Raw genomic sequence first — 20,186 nt, forward strand, 5'->3', positions numbered from 1 at the left:
TTATGATCATCTAGTCTGACCTCCTGCACAACGCAGGCCACAGAATTTCACCCACCACTCCTGCAAAAAACCTCACACCTGTATCTGTGCTACTGACGTCCTCAAATCGTAGTTTAAAGACTTCAAGGAGTAGAGAATCCTCCAGCAAGCGACCCGTGCCTCATGCTACAGAGGAAGGCGAAAAACCTCCAGGGCCTCTTCCAATCTGCCCTGGAGGAAAATTCCTTCCTGACCCCAAATATGGCGATCAGCTAAACCCTGAGCATATGGGCAAGATTCATCAGCCAGATTCTACAGAAAATTCTTTCCTGGGTAACTCGGATCCCACCCCATCTAATATCCCATCACAGGCCCATTGGGCCTATTTACCATGAATATCTAATTACCAAAACCATGTTATCCCATCATACCATCTCCTCCATTTCTTTGTCACTCTCTTCCACATGTCACAACCATGCAGTCAAACTAATGTAAAACTATTATCAACAACAGTGTCATTTTAAACAAAAACACTGCATAAAAACATCAGATTTGAACACAGTTATACTTGTTGAGGACACTGGGTTATATTTTCCTTGCAACATACAAACCCAGTGTATTGCATTTAAATAAAATAGTGTGTGATATTAAAGAATTATTAGAGTATCAATGCAATAAACATGTAGTTAGGGAAAGCAACAAGCATGGAAACAGAATTGGTAAATACATTTATACATCAAAGAGCAGTTTACTCTGGTTAACTCCCAATAGTATCAGGCATTTGTAGCAGAGCAATGAGTGAACAAGATAGGAGTGTAAACTGCAGCCCAAAGAAGCAGAGCGATTCTCTAAAAATGGAGTCTGCTGTATTGACACCAAACTTACAATGCAGCTTCTTTTTCCTTCATCTCATTGGCTCTTTCAAGTTCTTCGGCATTTTCATGGGAGTTACCTAAAATATTCTTTCTTCTTAACATAAGGGATAGAAAAATGCAACTCGTTTTCAAAATGTCATATCAGTGATTTTGGTGTAATTTACCACCCCCACTCTCTCCTCCAATCAAGTGACCACTTCTTGGCATTAGTCAGGTTAAATAAAGGGCCTAGCATATAAGCTAATCACAGTCCCAAACATTGAACACACCTAAAATATACCAGCTCTTCATTCTGTATGTCAACTTCCAAAGTAATCAAAAAGTTTTGATTTCTATCAGAACCAGTTTGTTCATCACTTTCTGGAACTTTCTGTTTCTCCACACCTGCCCCTTGCCCTCAAAGACTCTTCTTTGCAATCCTGTGTTCCCCATCTCCATCCTCTACCCATGGTAACTTGCTGTACTTCCCTGTTGACCAAGGGATAGAACCCTGTGAAATTTTAACCACCAGCACTAAATTGGCCTGTCTTGACTGTGCTCTCGAAGGGTTGCTGACAGTTCCCACACTCTGCTAAAGTTCTAGGCAACACTATGATGACACTCCAGCAAAACTCTTTAGACATGTAAAGGGCTGAACAAATATTCAAACTTTTGAGCCTACTGGAAAGTGGAGTGTGTCTGGCAATGTTACATGAAGGGGATCAGTCTGGTGGGGATGGCTGGTAGTGGGTTAAATTTTGTAGACAGACATTATTTGACTCTCAGGACTGGAGAAATCAAGAGCCAAGAAAGAAAAAAAAGTTTCTGAACTGCTATGAACCTTCACAAATATTTGACTCAAAAACACAGTTTGGTCTAGTTGGATTTTTTGCCAAACTAATTTGCCCATAACTAATTTTAGTCTCTATCCAACACATGTATTCCAGACTGGATTTTGAGCAGTACAGAATGGTGCATCTCTTCAAAACATTCAGTGTCCCATCCTCCACATCCAGATTTGACACTATGTAACCCAATAATGATCCCAATTCTGTCTGAAATCCAGTAGGATTTCAGACATTATAGATATTTGAGATATGCAGAATATGTACCATTAATTGATACAGGATGTTCCCTGACTATTACTCATGTGTCGTGCCTCAGAAGTAAATGAACCATTCAATGCTGTAAAAGTGTTAGAGGATGGCACATACATTGACCATGGACCCAAATATTCCCAGCCACAGTTAAAGGCTGTATCTGCTAACCACATTCAGATGATCTCACTTAAATCTATTAATAAGTCTCAACAAGTGGGGTGGAGGGAGAGTCTGTGCTGATCTGCAGAGGCAATACATTCAGAAATCTCCATTTACTGGTATGCGGCCTATCTATTTCATTAAAATGCGTTTGTGAATTCTCAGTGTAGGAATGGATACATTCAACTGAGAAGAAGTCAAGACAGCTAAATCTCTGGTAGAACAAACTTTTAGTCCTTCCTGAACTGCTCATTACTGGGCTGGATACAAAGAAGAATCATCTTCAATGGTCTTTGGACCTAAATAGCCTGACCTCTGGAATTTTTTTTCCATATGTTGAAATAGTCATGACGACCTACAAAATGGCAATGAACATAAAATAATCATCCGGCATAAATTCAGGGTAAGGCCACAAAAGCATAGTATCATTCCATAGCATTCTAAAGGCAGATCAGTAAGGGAATTCTTGAATCTTATTCACTCATCTAAGTGATACAGTGGCTACTAAAAGGACAATATAAGAAGACAAGAACACTCCCCATGATGTTCAAATCCAATGCTCCAGTTGGAACTAAGTGTGAAATGTGTTTTTTCTGTGAAAAATGACAGGGGGAGGAGGGGAGAGAAGAAGATGCATTCATGTGTGCTGTGTCTCAGGGCCTTCCACATCAAATTTGCTCAGTGTTTTCTAACTGCGAGCTCCTTCTGCAGTCTCCAAGATTCAACAGTCTGTGCTAACTGTAAGCAACAGGAGTAGTGGGGTCAGACAACCTTACTCGTCTTGAGATGGAGCATGATGAATTCATGATTGGGATTACATGACAGGACTGCCTGTAATTTAGGACTGGACTCAATGACCCAGGATACACCTTCCAGTCCTAAATTCCTTTGTTCCCCTCTCAAAGAATGGGAAGGGGTAGGATTAGTTCCAAGCTCTATGACACCACCAGGCGAAACAGCAGGCAAGGATGACATATACCATGGCCGATAAACATGGTCTTTACTGTAATTGTTAGATTCAGAAGTCTTAGCAGGCTTAAATGCTTTTTTCTATTGCTGGGGTTGGCACCCAAAGAGATAAGAGGACTGAGGAGATTCCGAAATGAGACAGATGACAACTTTGGTCTGAAAGATGGGTGAGAAAACCCTAGGGACTTAGCCATAGATCTAGTATCTAGTTTTCTAATTTCAATAGATTTAGTATTACCTCGGGGTCTCTAGAGAGCAAATCAAAAACATTAGAGTGCAACATCTTGAGGCAACCCAAACAGTCTGAGCCATAAAACATTGTGAAGTATAACTGCTGATGCCAGAGAATGAGCAACAGTGCTAGACATGTCCAGCAACATGTGTCTCACCTTTTAACTTCTCCGGAAAGGGTCATCTCACAGGAAATTTTTACTCCATAAGACGACATTCTATAGAGGTCCATCGCCACCTGATAGTTTAGTATCTTTTTGGATATGCACATTGCAAAAGCCACCAACAAAGAAGATCATTTTCAAAGCTGGCCTAGTTTATGTGATTCTCTATCCGGGGTGGGGTGGGGGGGGGAGGTGTCATGTGAAGGTACTGCCCCCCTTCACTATCTTGAAAGCCATAGAAACAACCAGGAGTGCAACGAGGGAAAAGCAATCTTACTGATGTTTGGGGACTTGACTAAATGAATCAGGCTTTCTGCTGCTGCTAAAACTGGCTTGATGCATCCTAATCTTGGCCCAGGGCCTGTTTACAGGCAGGGCCCTGACTTCTTTCAGTACAAGGAGTAACAGCTCCTGATGGAGACATACCTAGAAACTTCCACTTGCCTTCCCTCTACTCTATCATATACTAGGGATGGATGTACAGGAAGTGCAGTCCTTTGAAGACCCTGCTGCTGCCTCATGGGTAGGACCATATGGATCTGAGGGTGATGTTCATATACTTCCTATCTGTTTTACTGCAGGGAATGGTTCTGTGGTTTGCAATGGCCTGGCACACAACCTTCTACAGTGGGGCTACGCAGAGGCCATTTAAAGAGAGCAATGAAGCTTTTTGAAGGTGTTATACTGGAAATGAATTGTATGTCAAACAATTTGTTACAAGACTTAAATGTATACGAAACTAAAGTGAATGATCCCTTAGACCAGGAGAGAAGCAGAGAAGGAACAGAGAGAACTGTGTGGGGATATCTAACAGGAAATGAAAACAGCAGACTAATGGTTTTAAATTCCAAAGGAGACCTAAAGCTATAATCAAGGCCATTTGATCTATGCTTCCTGTCATAGGGTAGACACCACCAAATTATGGAACAAACTGAGAATTAGAAATTGTACAGACTAACCAGAGATTTGAGAGAAGGGGAGATGGAGATGTCATTAATGAAGCTGTTGCGGAGAGTTTCTTAACCCCACTAGAATCAGATTTTGTTCCCAATTGGCTTAAGAGCATGGCATAACACCTCCAACCAATGGACCTCCAGTTCCCACAAGTACAGTGGTCTTTTCTGCCAGTGGCTGTTCCCATTTTTCTGCTGGAACACAGAATCTTACCTCTCCTGCTGAGTCCCCAGTTGCTTAGCAGCCTCTCACCCCCAATGGGTTCTGTTTCTGTCAGCCCACACAGTGATGTTCACAAGGGGCCTAACTCATAGGTGCTGAAACTAGGGATGAAGGTGCACTGCCTGGCTTGAAGTGGTTTCCATGATATACAGGATTTACAGTTTGGTTGAATGGCTCTTAAAACCTCCACTGTACATATTGTTCCAGCACCCTCGGACCTATTCCACCACTGTCATATGGGTATGCTGGCAATAGCTTGTCTTTGTTGTCATCCCACACCTGGAAAGATCTCCCTCGCATTGCCTCATGCTATGTCCTTTTAAAAAGACCAAAACAGTAGAGCAGGAATGGGAAATTCCCTGAACTCTCTCTTGTGGGAAAACCACCAGAATAAGGAAACAGGAAGGCAAAATGGGAGAGGAAGTCGTTCAGCAGGAGAAGGTGGGCAGCATTTTGGCGATTTATGTTGCAACTTGAATAAAAACATACATTGTGCAGCAGCATAACTGCACTATACATGACTCTGCTTATAGTCAAAGCTATTTCAATAATGGGTGTGTCTAGGAGGAGGAAGAGGATTACCTTTGCTAGTGGGTTTATGTTTGTTTGTTTAAATGAGATTGTGGCAGGAAGAGAATACAAATGACAATGAGTTGGAAACACAGTAAAAACAAGGAATACAAATAAGCTTTTTTACTTTCTGTCCATGTCCGAAGCAGCAGCATAGTGCAAAGCAGTACGTCCCCAGTCATCCGTTTCATTAATATTTGCCCCTGTGGTCACCAGTGTCTCAATACAGTGGAAATGACAATTCGCAGCTGCATAGTGCAAAGGTGTCCTGCAAAACAAATAGCAATTTATTACTTCAGACACTTCAGCATGACGTGGATTATACTAATGAGTCCCAATTGCACCATTCCTAGAGTGGTCTCAGGTAAAACAAAACAACCTCCATGCTCCTCCCTCCCCACCCATCCCCCAAAACCCTCAGATTTGGGGGTTTATTTACAGCTTCTTGTTCAACCAAAAAACAAGAATTAGTCTCTGGCCACATTCACTTAATGAAGTTTAATGGTCTAAACTCCAGACAAGCAATATAAAACCGAACAAAACACCACCGAAAGGGCAGTTCTTATGTCTCCAGAGCTCTCTGCCTGGTTTGTACCCTGTCTCTCCCTCTCATGAAAGTAGCTCAGCCCCTTTTTTAAGTCAGCAGGCTCAGCTGCAGCCTGTTGCCTCAACTCAGGGTGACACAATGAAACATCAGCCTGTATTTAATCCTCAAAACATCATGATGTTGCCTGGCTCAGTCAGAGTCTATGGGCAATGACTGTGGTGGGGTGTGACATAGCTGTGCAATGACCTATCCACCCTGTCACACTGACAGATTCCAAAATCCAAGAAAGAATTCATTGTGCAGCATAGTTCACAGAGTCAGAGATTTGGCATCCCCAACTCAGAAGCATGAGTATCATTCAGAAAGCACATTCATTGCTGGGAAGGCAGGAGTTCCCTGCTGGGTATGAAATTTTCAAAGGCTGCTTCTACCACTCAAAGACACGAAAAACCTCCACCAATTAAAATTCTTCAGTACAAAAAAAAAAGTTTTTTTGTTTCACTTATTTTTTGGGGAAGTTGTGAAATATAAATAACCAAAGAATGCTTCATTTTCTTACTAGTGCTCTCAATTTTGTACCTGTTTCATTTACACAGGATAAAGAACAGCTTTGTTTTTATTTCAAAGCTGTTGCTGAAAAGGTGACATACCTCACTGTGTCTGTTTAGTGCATATGGTTTAAAAACAAATCAGAAAGCCCTTTACTGCACCTTTAGGTTGGAATGCCAATAATGCCTGTAACATATTTGAGCCTTTTTATGTTAGATTAGTTTATGTTGTCATTATGAACAAGAGCAAAACCTCCTAAAGGTTATAATCTTGTATATTTAATTTGCTATAACTTTTACAATGTCCTTTCTGAGATACATAGCACAAATGATCCTTAAAGAATACCCATTTAAAAATACGGCAAGACTCATTTTTTTCCATTTTAATTTGGTTACAGTTGTAGTATTTTTTGGATTACACTATCCTTGCTATCCAGCTCTTTAAACTGAACTATGCTATTACTCATATCGCAGTTCAAAAGCAAGTAAATCACACATATTGGGACCAAGATTTTCAAAAGTGGGGACCTAAAGTGAGGCTCCTAACTCATTTCAGTATTAGCTTTGCTGCATTGCCACCACTGAGAAAAACAAAGGCATTTGAGCTGGTTCCCTGCTGGCTAGCATGACGGGGGCTTTTGACTGGGAATTCTGTAGAACACGGATTTGAAATTTCTTCCCATCTGTGGTCCAAAATAGCCCAAATCTGACGAATGTCTGGGTTCGTTACAAGGCTCATCTGTTTTTCGATTTTAAAATGGGGTGTGGGGGGTTGGGGGAAGAGAAATTTTAATTGGAAGGATGGAAAATTGTTCAAGAGGGAGGAGATTTGTGGTGGGTAATTTTTAAACTGCTGCCCGCAAAGGTGCATAGTGCATAAGATCTGGCCCCCAATTTTACCCCTTCCATAACACAAAAATAATTTAGGCTCTTGAAAAATTCACTAGATTTTCAAAATGGCAGACCAATTCAGCAGGTCCCATTGACTAGATTGGGAGCCGCTGACAGCTCAGCCATTTTGAAAATTTGTTTAGGTGCTTAAGGCCTCAATCCTGCAAAGTCCTATGCACATGATTAACTTTACACACCATGAGTAGCCACTAAAGTTAAAGGGACTACTAACAGTGTGTGAAATTAAGCACATGCATATGCATTTCCAGGATCAGAGCTTAAAGATGGAGTAGGCTCCTATTTTTTAAATCCGTGGCCTGGGTGAAAACTGTTTGGCTGACTATGTAATGTACATCCGGGGCGCTCAGGAAGTTGAATCAGCACATCCATTTCTGTCATAACATTACCAGCATTATTTTACTCTGAGAAAGTCTAGAAAGCAGGCTCATGAGCAGTAGTTCTCCCCAAAGTGACATGCAGGTGCTATCTTGGGCACAAAAGCACAAGAATCCAAGCAGCGCGAAGAGCAATGAGGAATAAAATTAAACCACTGATATTTTTAAACAAGAAAGACACAAGAGCATGGGCGTGGCTTTCATATATTTAATATAGTCTGCACCTGCCTTTTTGGCATTTAACTTCAAGCAGCAGTATCCTATTGTAGGATTTCCTACCCCCTTTTACCATTTACCTTTTTAAGCAGAACATATTGATTTCCAGATTGAGGGCTTTTTCTTTCTCTTTCTTTCTTTGAGATATATCTGAAAAAGAGCTTCACAATTTACATACCTCCCACATTTGTCCTTTTTATTAAAATCTGCTCCACTACTCTGCAAGAGTTTTACACATTCAACGTTACTGAAAAGACAAGGAAAGAAAACAAAGAATGAGCAAAACAAAAGTTTTCATCTTAGTACCCCAAAAAAAGAAGTGTTATTTCACTATTTGCAGAGCAGAAACTGGGCATAAACTGCAATTTAAGCCTGAACAAAAGAACCAAGAAAAAGGAAACTTGTAAAGATCACACCTTTATTTCTGGATAAGCCTGAAATGCTATTCCAGACAAGTAAAAACTAGGGCTGTCAAGCAATTAAAAAAATTAATCACAATTAATCACACTGTTAAACAATAACAGAATACCATTTATTTAAATACTTTGGGATGTTTTCTACATTTTGAAATATACTGATTTCAATTACAACACAGAATACAAAGAGTACAGTGCTCACTTTATATTTATTTTTTATTACAAATATTTGCACTGTAAAAAACAAAATATAGTATTTTTCAATTCACCTCATACAAGTACTGTAGTGCAATCTCTATCATGAAAGTTGAACTTACAAATATAGAATTAAGTACAAAAAAAAGCTGCATTCAAAAATAATACAATGTAAAACTTTAGAGCCTACAAGTCCACTCAGTCCTACATCAGCCAATCGCTCAGACAGACAAGTTTGATTACAATTTGCGGGAGATAATGCTGCCTGCTTCTTGTTTACAATATCACCTGAAAGTGAGAACAGGCGTTCGCATGGCATTGTTGTAGCCGGCATTGCAAGATATTACGTGCTAGATGCGCTAAAGATGCATATGTCCCTTCATGCTTCAACCACCATTCCAAAGGATATGCATCCATGCTGATGATGGGTTCTGCTCAACAACAATCCAAAACAGTGTGGACCAACGCATGTTCACTTTCATCATCTGAGTCAGATGCCACTAGCAGAAGGTTGCTTTTCTTTTTTGGTGGTTCAGGTTCTATAGTTTCCTCATTGGAGTGCTGCTCTTTTAAGACTTCTGAAACCAAGCTCTACACCTCGTCCCTCTCAGATTTTGGATGGAACTTCAGATTCTTAAACCTTGGGTCGAGTGCTTCAGCTATTTTTAGAAATCTCACATTGGTACCTTCTTTGCATTTTGTCAAATCTGTTGTGAAAGTGTTCTTAAAATGAACATGTGTTGGGTCATCATCTGAGACTGCTATAACATGAAATATATGGCAGAATGCAGGTAAAACAGAGCAGGAGACATACTATTCTCCCCTAAGGAGTTCAGTCACAAATTTAATTAAAGCATTTTTTTTTAACAAACATAATCAGCATAGAAGCATGTCCTCTGGAATGGAAGCCAAATCATGAAGGGGCATACAAATGTTTAGCATATCTGGCACGTAAATAACTTCTAACATCAGTTACAAAAGTGCCATGCGAAAACCTGTTCTGACTTTCAGGTTACATTGCAAATAGGAAGCAGGCAGCATTATCTCCCATAAATGTAAACAAACTTGTTTGTCTTAGCGATTAGCTGAACAAGAGGGAGGACTGAGTGGACCTGCAGGCTCTAAAGCACACGGCCCATCAGGGTAATCCGTTGGCATGCCGCGAGACATTTTGTTTACATTGACCATCCGCAGGAACAGCCCAGTGCAGCTCCCAGTGGCCGTGGTTCGCCATTCCCGGCAATGGGAGCTGCAGGAAGCAGCGGCCAGCACATTCCTGCGGTCTGCCGCTTCTCACAGCTCCCATTGGCTGGGAATGGTGAACCACGGCCACTGGGAGTTGCAGGGGGGCCGTGCCTGAGGATGGTCAATGAAAACAAAATGTCTTGCGGCCCACCAGCACATTAACTTGAGGGGCCGCATACTGAAGGTTGCTGACCCTGCTCTAAAGTTTTACATTGTTTTGTTTTTGAGTACAGTTATGTAACAAAAAAAATCTACATTTGTAAGTTACACCTTCACAATAAAGAGACTGCACTACGGTACTTGCATGAGGTGAACTGAAAAATACTATTTCTTTTATCATTTTTACAGTGCAAATATTTGTAATAAAAAATATAAATTGAGCACTGTACACTTTGTATTCTGTGTTGTAATAGAAATCAATATATTTGAAAATGTAGAAAAACATCCAAAGTATCTAATATATTTCAATTGGTATTCTATTATTTAACAGTGCAACTAATCACGATTAATTTTTTTAGTTAATCGCATGAGTTAACTGCAATTAATCAACAGCCCTAGTAAAAACAAATCAAAATATAAATAGAAAGTAATAAATATATCCTGGATTCAAGGTGAGGGGAGACAGTCAAAAATTGTGCTGCTAATGCTTCCCAGGCTGAGCTGAGGATTTTTCCAAGAGCATTTTTGAAGTCTGAAGCAAGTTTACAAAATGCTAGGCTAATAATGAGGAGGAGATTTAGGCCCTGATTCAGGAAAACACTTAAGGCCAGGATTAATTTTTTCGCATATGCTGAAGTCCACTCTGTTCTGCAAAGCATTTAGCATAAACTTAACTTTAAGCATCTACTTAAGACCCATTTTCTTCAATGAGACCTAAGAAAAAGCTTAAAGTTAAGCACATCTTTAAGAGCTTTATTGCATTTGGATAGGATCATTCATAGTTTTTATCCCAGCTGAATGAATTCAATATGATACAACTATGTGTTGTTATTGCTTAAATTGAAATGATTCTTAATGGAAAATAAAATAGCTGCATTTTAATGTCTTTGTAATTCAAGTAAATAAATGTACAATACCACACCGGAAGATCATGTAATGAAGCACAATAATCTTCCAAGACTCCTTTGTCATTCAGAGGGGAAATAAATCATTTCTACTAGGAAACAGAAAAAAAGAGATCCTTTGGAAGGTAGTCTCATCTCAATGCCAGTATAACTCCCATTAATGTTAATGGGAGTTACAGATACGCATCAAGATGAAAATATGTGTTTTATGTACAGCTCCATTTCCAGTCTAAAAGAAGTGGATGGAACAAAACAGGTGTTCATCCCAATCTAAAATTGTCAGTGTATAAAATATCTACACAATGCTCCCCACAACGAACCCAAAATAAGAGTTCTCGTTAGTGATGACAATTACAGTCAGCCATAGATAAAAACTGATTTATTTTCATGAGCAATTTTTGCCTCTTATTTCAGTGCCTTTCTTTCAGACACTTGGGGTATTATTTTGAGTTCAGCTTTAAGCAGAGGTACTTTCTGAAGAGTGCTCTGTCAGGCTAATTCAGTCCATCCAACTACTATATATCTTCTGTTAACTGTATTAAATAAATGTTTAACAAGAGTAATCCTATCCCGTGTTTGGAACACTTTCATAATGTACCTCTGATGGTGACGACGTTGGTGAAGTGGACAATGGTCCACTAAGAAGTGAGCTGACAACTCATTCTTACAAAGGTTACCAAATAGTCACCAGGTAATTACCATATCTGGTCACTACAACCACTGCCAATCTAGGATGGATTCTAGAGGCTCCATCTAGCGATCTTCCGAGCCATCTTCTGAGCCTCAACAGAAGAGCCAGAAAACAATAGCTTGCCAAGCGATCTGTGCTTTTTCTGTGTTAATTTCAAACAAATCCACTGGGAATTAACAGCAAATCTTGAAAGAAACTTGGCAGAAGGGCTACAAATGAAACTGACATAATTTAATTTTCATTCATTTTCACTCCTAGTATCCTACCACCCATCTGAATTGCATCCTCAGAAATGAAAACCTTTTGATTCTGTATTTTGGTTACTTTCAATGGGCTTCAGAGGCTTAAAATAATCTTTCTATGACTGCAACCTGGAAAAAAAGACTGTGGCATTTTAATGCCTTAAAAAGCTTCTTTTATAACTAGATTTTGACTCAAGGACACAACAAGAGGGCAGTGCCTAACTGCACCCCAGCAGGAGCATCTCAGGGAGCCACTATTCCTTCCCCGCATCCACCTTCAAGGGATGGTCATTTACTGCTGGCCCCATGTCAGGCTTAAACTACAACCCCACCTCCTATGCTGGTGTGGCAGTACTGGCCAGTGAGTGAGAGGTATGGAGCCAAGAGTCCAACCCACGCAACCAGGGAAGAAGCGAGTGAGTGTGTAGCCTCTCTTGCTCCTGGGACCTGGACCCAAAGTCTAAGCAGTCTGCATATAGGCAGAAGACAGGGGGATTGTTACTCCCTCCCAGAGGTGTGCATTTCAAATCACAAACTAGCCTTCTGTAATAAAAGACCAGGTCCTACCACCCTTGCTCAAACTACAAGTAGCCCTAATTTGAGCCTCAGTTTACCAAATGCTGGCGGAACACAGCCTGGAGAGAGAAAGATTTTACATCGAATTGTTTTGCTCCTCTTTAATTGGAACACATTCCTTTGCAGATGGTACAGCTGGCTTGAGTTACACTGACTCCACAATTAAATTACAACTTGCGTAACAGCTATAATTGTAACTACTCACCCTCCTGCAGCAGCAGCGTGGAGGCACGTTCTTCCAAAATTATCTGGGGTGTCTATTTCAAAGCCTGCAGACAGCACGTGCTCATTACTAAACAAGGACACTATGCTATACTTTTGTCCTAGTTAAACCACAAGAAACATTGCAGAGACAGAAAAAACAGTGAGTTAGAAAAATCAGAATGCAAGCAACTCTAGTCAGCAAGTGGTTGTCATGGAAACGGACAGTGGCTGCTCAAGCTTGGTGGCTCTATAAAAAGAACTGTGAAGTCAAAAAGAATCTATTTCCACATTTAGCCTTGGGCTACATAACTATTAAATCATGTGACAGGCATTTCTGAGGCGGATTCTTATCGAGAGAATTGTGATAGCAGGCACAAAAAAACGATGAAATGAGGAGAGGCACAGAGTGAGCCCTAGCATGTACGGAGTTGAATTTTATTTATTTGTGTGTTTTCCAGGGTGGTTTTAGATTCTGGAAGGATGCTTCCAGGAATGTGCAACACATGTTTTTAAAGATGCACAAGGCTATAGAAGTAAAACCCAATGCAGATTCTTACGGAACTAACCCTGGGATGCCTAAGTAGCCTGCTTCCCCCGCTGACCTAATAGCCCAGGACAGAGCACATCAGGGTTTGCTGTAATTGGCTACACAAGTTACATTTTTCACGCTATTTTTTCCCCTAAACATCCCAGGGGACTCAGCCTTATGGCTGAGAGCGGTTGTGGGAGGTTTCACATGCTAAGGAATGATATATTTTTCTGGAAAATATATGAACTGCTCTCTATCTTTGAACTCAGTGGAACTTCTGCCTGCATAAGGAAGTCAAGAGTTGGCACCTTATTACTACTCTCTTTGAAAGAGCAGTATCAGCAAACTAATACTTGCCCTCCCCCCGCCCCCAGAACTTTAGCTATCCCATTTTCTTTACTATAGCCCTGATTCAGGAAAGTATGTGTTTTAGTCCCATCAGCTTCAATGGAATGTAAGCATTTGCTCAAATGTTGTCCTCAATAAGGGTGCTTTCCCCTGAATCAGGGCCTAGAGTTGTTTGTTTCCCGAAGAACCTACAGTATCTCACATTTTTACAGCTTGGTAAAGGATTTTCCCTTTCCTCCCCTTCCCTGTGAATTAAAATAAACTCTCTGTGACTGCCAGGGGAAAAAAAAGCATTCAAAGGGCTTCAGGCCTGAACAATACAGGATGCTAGTAATTATCAGCATGCAGTTAGGAAAGCCACACACACTCCCATATGCCAAGCAACACAATCACATGAAGCAGCACAGGAAGTCTTTCATTTGGACAATTCACAACACCGAATAAAACAGGGGCCATAAGCAGCATGTTCATGATATTAATTAAGCTCCACAGTCGCAGCTGGATTCACTTACCTGATGACAACAACTTCCTGCAGCAGTCCGAGTGAGCATTTAGTGCTGCTAAATGTAAGGGGAACATGTTGTTGATACCGCACCTGTTAGGCAGAACAGTGTTATTAGTTACCAAAAGAACGGGTTACATTCAGCACAGATGATGAAAATTCCCCTCTGAAAAAATATCGAGTCTGTACTTCTGTAGTGCATCGTTAATTTTATTTGAACCTTCTATAATCTCCCTCTGGGGTTTTGTTAAAGCATAAAGTTAGTATCCGATTTTGATTACACTCTGACAGCAAGGATAGGTATGGTTTTAAAAACGAGATGAGAACCTAGGAGAGAAGAAGCTAAGAGAATGGATTTTGTTTAGATTCAATTTCTACTGTGACTGTCAGTTGCAACACAAGTATTCTATCACATGAGGTGAAAGTAAATGCTGAAAGAATCCCTGTATTGCCTCTAAAACCCATCTTTCCTCTACTTCCCTATTGCTAACATGCCAGTTTAAATCTTATTTAGCTCCCACCTAGATTATTGCACCTCCCCCTCGTCTTTGTCGTGTCTCCTCTTTCCATACTTCAGTCCATCCAAAATACCATTGTAAAGACATCTCCCTGTGCTCTGACCACCTCACCCATTTCCTCACTCATGTCACACATTGCCCTTTCCATCTACATCAAGTTCCAGGTCCTCATCCTCACCTTTGAGGTTCTGCCCCCACCCCATACATTTCTCTTCTCTTTCCACACTATACAGCTTCTTCCGCTAACTGCTCTCTTTGTCTCCTGCCACTTGCAGCTTCTCACCTTCTGTCAGGCTGCAATTACACTTGTAACTGCCTCCCAATTCCTGTGCACCAAACATCCTACTTCATCTCATCCATCCTTAAACCCTCCACTTTCCCCAACCCTGCCTATATATCCTCACGAGCAGTGTCTCCAGGCATTTTTGTTTTCAAATCATTATCCCATCAATCCTTTTTCAGTTAGACTGTAGGCTCCTCAGAGCAGACATCTTGACAAAACCCTAAAACAGGAACCTAAAGTTAGGGTCCTACATCCATATCAGACATTTGCTTGATTTTTCAAACATACTGAACCCTCAACAGCTCCCACTGACATCAATGTGGAGTGCTCTGTACCTTTCAAAATCAGGCAGGTGGCTAAATATGGATTTAGAAGCCTAAGTTTAGGCTCCTGGTTTTGAGACTCTTGTATTTTGGCAGGTTTTTGCAAAGTGTCATTTATGCTTACATTACTTTACCGATACGACGACATAGACAATCCTTTGGTGCAAATCCCTGTAGAGCTTCTGAACTCAGCTACTGTGTATGAGGTGAGAATCTACTGTTTGCTTTTGCAGATGCAGCTAAAAACAGTTAATTAAAGTCCTGGATGACGCCAGATGGATTCATAGCCATCACTCAATTTCTTCAAGACAACCCAAGGATATACGTAACATGATCATATCATTAGGCAGGATTTCAGATATGGACCCAAAGGAACTTGTTTTCATGAAAGATTTGGTGGCAGGAAAATTTCTTAGAGAACTACAAAGCTTTAATGAAAGTTATTTCATATTCATACCAGGATAAGCTGTTTAAAATCCAACTCTAACACAAAGGCTTAAATTTACAAAAGGTGGCAACTGAGCTGAAACTGCAAAATATGTAGCTGTACCTACAACCCAGGAGGAAGTTTGTGCAAATATGTGCTCTCTTTCTCTCTCACACCATTTTCATTTTTACTATGCACATAAACACGAGTGTAGTTTTTTTTAAAAAAAATATGATTTGTTGCAAAATCTGTATTCCCATTCCTCTTTTCCTTTCACATTGCATTTGTCAACCTTCCTACTTGACCACAATCAGAACTGATCTACAGTGCTGTATAAATTTAATTTAATCAATGCCCTGCCAGCATCTAGGTCTCCCACAGAGTAAACCTGCCCAAGGATGCTCTGACACTCTATTCTTTGAAAGGAAATAGCACAAGCTCCACCAAGCTGCTCAAGTCTGTCTAAACAGGTTGCATTTCTAAGCTGTGGATATATTTATTTAACCTGAAATCACAAAGAGGATTTATTATATATAGTCATAGTATTCTCCATGCACCTCTGATTTTTACATCTATTTCCCCTTCCCCCCTAGTTATCTCAAGCCACATTTCCCCATCACTGTATAGAGATTTCCACCCGAGTGCATATTTTGGCTGGTGTCCATCAAGAGATGCAATTTGCACATCTGCTAGCCAGTGCCATACTGTATAGAGCTGCTCACAACTGCTCCCTACATTATTTACCTTCCATACCCCTGAAATGCAATTGCATCAAATTGCTGACCTTGCTGTCTGCAGTTTCTGCTAGCAGCACTGAAGAAATTCTCTCTTTTCAATGCCAGTTCAAGGAATTAAGCCAAAGTTATTTGCATACAACACATTAAAAGCTCATTCCCTCTGGCAGTACTGAGTAGGTAATTTCATTTTCAGAACAGTGCCATCACTTGGATCTGCCTACTGTATCTAAGCAGATTTCTCACTTCAGATATTTCTGCTGTTGGCAGAGGTATTTTATTTGATAAATGCACAGGTCACCCAAGTGTGAAATAGAAATTTTGAGCAGAAAACCTAGATTGCAAGAGCTAGTTATCTCACTGCTATTCATTGTTACCTTAAACCTCAGAAAACAGATGGACTGAAACTTTATATATTAGACAGAGCTAGCAAAAATCATATTTAGACACAAAGGACCAGATTCTCAAGCTGGCATAAATCTGACCCTGCCTTTTTTGTCTGGCAAGAAGCAGTTTTAACAAAACAGATAGCAAAACATGGTGAAAAAATACTTATTTCAAAATCTCCAAATGAAAAGCCTAGAAAACTGCAAACATCTTTAAAAAGAAAATAGGTTGACGTGGGTCCTAAAACAGGATGTTCCCCAGCAGCTACCGCAGTATTAGGCATCACAAATACTGCTGGTTGGTTCTAGTGAGGAAACACTCAATTGCATGTTCAGATGTATACGGTGAATACTACAAAACATTTATAACAAACTTTACGGTGCTTCATTCACAGAGATGGGCAAATAATTAGCTTTCTCTGTTCCCTGCTTGTTCAGGGAACAAGAGATTCACATTAGATATCTAAACCAGGTCTCCTCCCTGGCATTACCCTGTGGCCACCAGGATGGCCCAAATGCCAGTATCTTTGCACTCCGAATACCATCTCTTTTCCCTTTCACAGTTAATTTTACTCTTCCCGCAACTAGTTTGGAAATTTAGTGCTCTGTTACATCACTGCTTTAGGGCAAGGTTCTAGGAGGTGCTAAATGCCCAACTCTCACTGAAATCAATTCACCTCCCAGGATTTGGCCCACAATATGTATACATATATGTAATCATGAACATAGTCAAATGCAGTCTCTCTCTCATACACACACAAACACAGAGTAAAATCAGCCTAGCCAAATCAATCCCTTGGAGCACAAAGAGCTGAACAACATATCAAAATTTATCTCTTAGTTTCACTCAAGAAAACCGCAAAACAAAATCAGCCTCATCATCTCAGCCAGTTGAAGATCTGAAACCATAAGACACAAAGACTGGGCACCACGGCTGCATTAGGTTCTGAAATAATTTTACTGACTAAACCCTGCTTTGTCTTTTACCATTTCTAATGATACTTATCCAGCACCAATGGATACTAGATAAAGGAATAAATCAATTTAGTACTACAAGCCTATGGACGTAAATTATTTATTTTAGACACTGAGGGAATTACATGCCCTTCATTAGTAGCTTTGTATTTTATACTGATTTCAAATTGACTTCCTGATACAAACTATTTGTTACTGAATTCATAATTATGCACATGCATTTTAACCTGAATACACTGGAACTTGAAAAATAAGCAGTATCTAGCATTACCCATAATACTTGACCATTAGGAACAGCATTTCTTCAGCAACCTACTTGGCAGCATCAGCTCCGCTGGTTATTAGGGTGTTAATCAAAAGCTCATGTCCATATCTCGCAGCCACATGCAGAGGGGTGTTGCCATCCTTATCAACACAGTCAATTTCACCTCCTGGAAAAGACATTTTCACACAGTGTAACACACAAGGATTTAGTGCGAGTCAGCAACCAGAAATACCATTTATTTATTTCCAATGAATGCAGCTTACCCTCATAGTTACAGCTGTAGTTTAGTTTGTATATGAGCAGCAGACACACTGAATTTGTGGGACAGGGTATCAATACACATCAAGCCATTTACTGTGCCAGTCATGCAGGATGGCCACAATTCTGACTGCTGCATTTTTTTTACTTTGTTCTATTCCCGCCTCTCTACATATTGCACACAGGCCTTTCCCTATAATTGCCGGCTGTGGTACACAGATACTGCAGGTGTTGCTGTGACTCTGAATTGTTGCTGATTTAAAGGCAAGAGCAGCTGCCCTAAATTACATCAACAGAATTAATTGTTGAAATTTTGCCACAATTCTTTAGGTGACTGGTGCTCAACCTTGTCCACAAAGCAATGATAGAAGATGGAGCTCTTCCTCACTTGGCTGCTTATTGCACCCTCACCAAGTCTGTCAATATTTGATCAGTGGTGCTGCCTGGTAGCTGTAGCCCAACCTACAGCTCTCTCAGGGTTTTCACAAACAGAAAACCCCAAGCACTTGCATAGCTGCTTCCTATCTTTGTTTGTCATATGCTTCTTCAGGTGTAAATTCATCTCTAATCAAACCTACATGCCACAACACAACTGTAGGTGCAGCAAGACACACAGGAAGAGAGAACCGAATGCAAAGTAACCTGGAGTAGAGCAGAGAGAGCTGCAGCCTGTAAGAGAAGGTTTATACACAAAGAGAGAAAATAAACAGCATAGATACAAAATACAGGTGGGGGAGAGAGTGTATTTAACCAAACAGCCCAATCCACAACACTAAAGCAGGTTTACTTTCAGCTTGTCTCCATAACCCTTTGGTAACATCACTATTTCATGAAACAACCACTATACTTGCCACAGCTTTAGGCAGTCAGAAGGGAAGATAACCCTCCAAGAGAATCTCTATCCAAAGACACGATCCTCAATATTAAGAAGTTTAAACACCACTACATTAGATGATCTTCTAGCTGGTTCATAGATGCTAAGGTCAGAAAGGACCACTGTGATCATCTAGTCTGACCTCCTGTGTAGCACAGGTCATAGAATTTCCCCCAAATAATTCTCAGAGCAGATCTTTTAGAAAAACATCCAATCTTGATTTACCAATTGTCAGTGGTGGAGAATCTACCATGACCCTTGGTAAATTATTCCAATGGTTAATTATTCTACCAGTTAAAAATTTATACCTTATTTCCTGTCTGAATTTGTCTAACTTCAACTTCCAGCCATTGGATCGTGTTATACCTTTCTCTGCTTTACTGAAAAGCCTATTATTAAATATTTGTTCCTTGTTTAGGTACTTACAGACTGCAATCAATTCACCCCTTCTCTTAACCTTCTCTTTGTTACGCTAAATAGATTGAGCTCTTTGAGTCTATCACTATAAAGTATGTTTTCTAATCTTTTAGTCATTTTCATGGCACTTCTCTGAACCCTCTCCAAATTATCAACACCCTTCTTGAATTGTGAACACCAGAACTGGACACAGTATTCTGCCAGTGGTCACATGAGTGCCAAATACAAAGTTAAAACAACCTCTCTATTCCTACTCAAGATTCCCATTCATGCATTCAATGATTTCATTAGAAAATTTGGCCACAGCATCACACTGGGAACTCGTGTTCAGTGATTATCCACCACAGCCCTCAAATTTTTTTCAGAGTCACTGCTTCCCAGGATAAAGTCCCCCATCATGTATGTATGGCCTACATTTTTTCTCCCTAGATGTATACAGCACTTAGCCATATTAAAACACATATTGTTTGCTTGAGCCTGGTTTACCAAGCAATCCAGATCGCTCTGTATCAGAGACCTGTCCTCAGCGGCGAGCTGTATCCGGTTCGCACAAACCGGTTGTTAAATTTTGAAGCCAGTTTTTGAACCGGTTGTTAAAGGGGTGGGCAAACTCCAGCCTGCGGGCCACATCTGGCCCGCGGGACTGTCCTGTCTGGTCCACCTGAGCTCTCAGCTGGGGAGGCTCCCCTGAGAATCCCTTTTTCATTTTTACTCACCCGGCGGAGCTCCGGGTCTTCGGCGGTGGGTCCTTCAGTGCCGCCGAAGACCCGGAGCGACTGAAGGAACCGGTTCTTCAGCTTTTGGCAGCTCATCACTGTCTGTCCTCATCATTCTTTACCACTCCCCCAATTTTTGTGTCATCTGCAAAACTTTCAGTGATGATTTTATGTTTTCTTCCAGGTCATTGATAGAAAT

General features: G+C 40.6%; 1 protein-coding gene across 7 annotated transcripts in view; it reads right to left on the bottom strand.

Moving 5' to 3' along the window:
* Positions 1-20,186, bottom strand: part of ANKRD44 (ankyrin repeat domain 44) — a 208,219-nt gene that overhangs the window by 62,930 nt on the left and 125,103 nt on the right. For 4 of the 7 annotated variants that reach the window (XM_084643630.1, XM_084643629.1, XM_084643626.1 and 1 more), the window contains exons 10-15: positions 17,774-17,888; positions 13,822-13,904; positions 12,434-12,551; positions 7,978-8,046; positions 5,330-5,470; positions 865-948 (exon numbers count right to left, since the gene is read on the bottom strand). In XM_084643630.1, coding sequence (XP_084499756.1) covers positions 865-948; positions 5,330-5,470; positions 7,978-8,046; positions 12,434-12,551; positions 13,822-13,904; positions 17,774-17,888 — 610 coding nt within the window. The remainder of the gene's footprint in view (positions 1-864; positions 949-5,329; positions 5,471-7,977; positions 8,047-12,433; positions 12,552-13,821; positions 13,905-17,773; positions 17,889-20,186) is intronic. The other 3 variants (XM_084643631.1, XM_084643628.1, XM_084643627.1) reach the window with 1 other exon arrangement.

Source organism: Lepidochelys olivacea (assembly GCF_965140295.1).
Source record: "Lepidochelys olivacea isolate rLepOli2 genome assembly, chromosome: 11".
In the NCBI taxonomy this organism is placed as follows: Eukaryota; Metazoa; Chordata; order Testudines; family Cheloniidae; genus Lepidochelys; species Lepidochelys olivacea.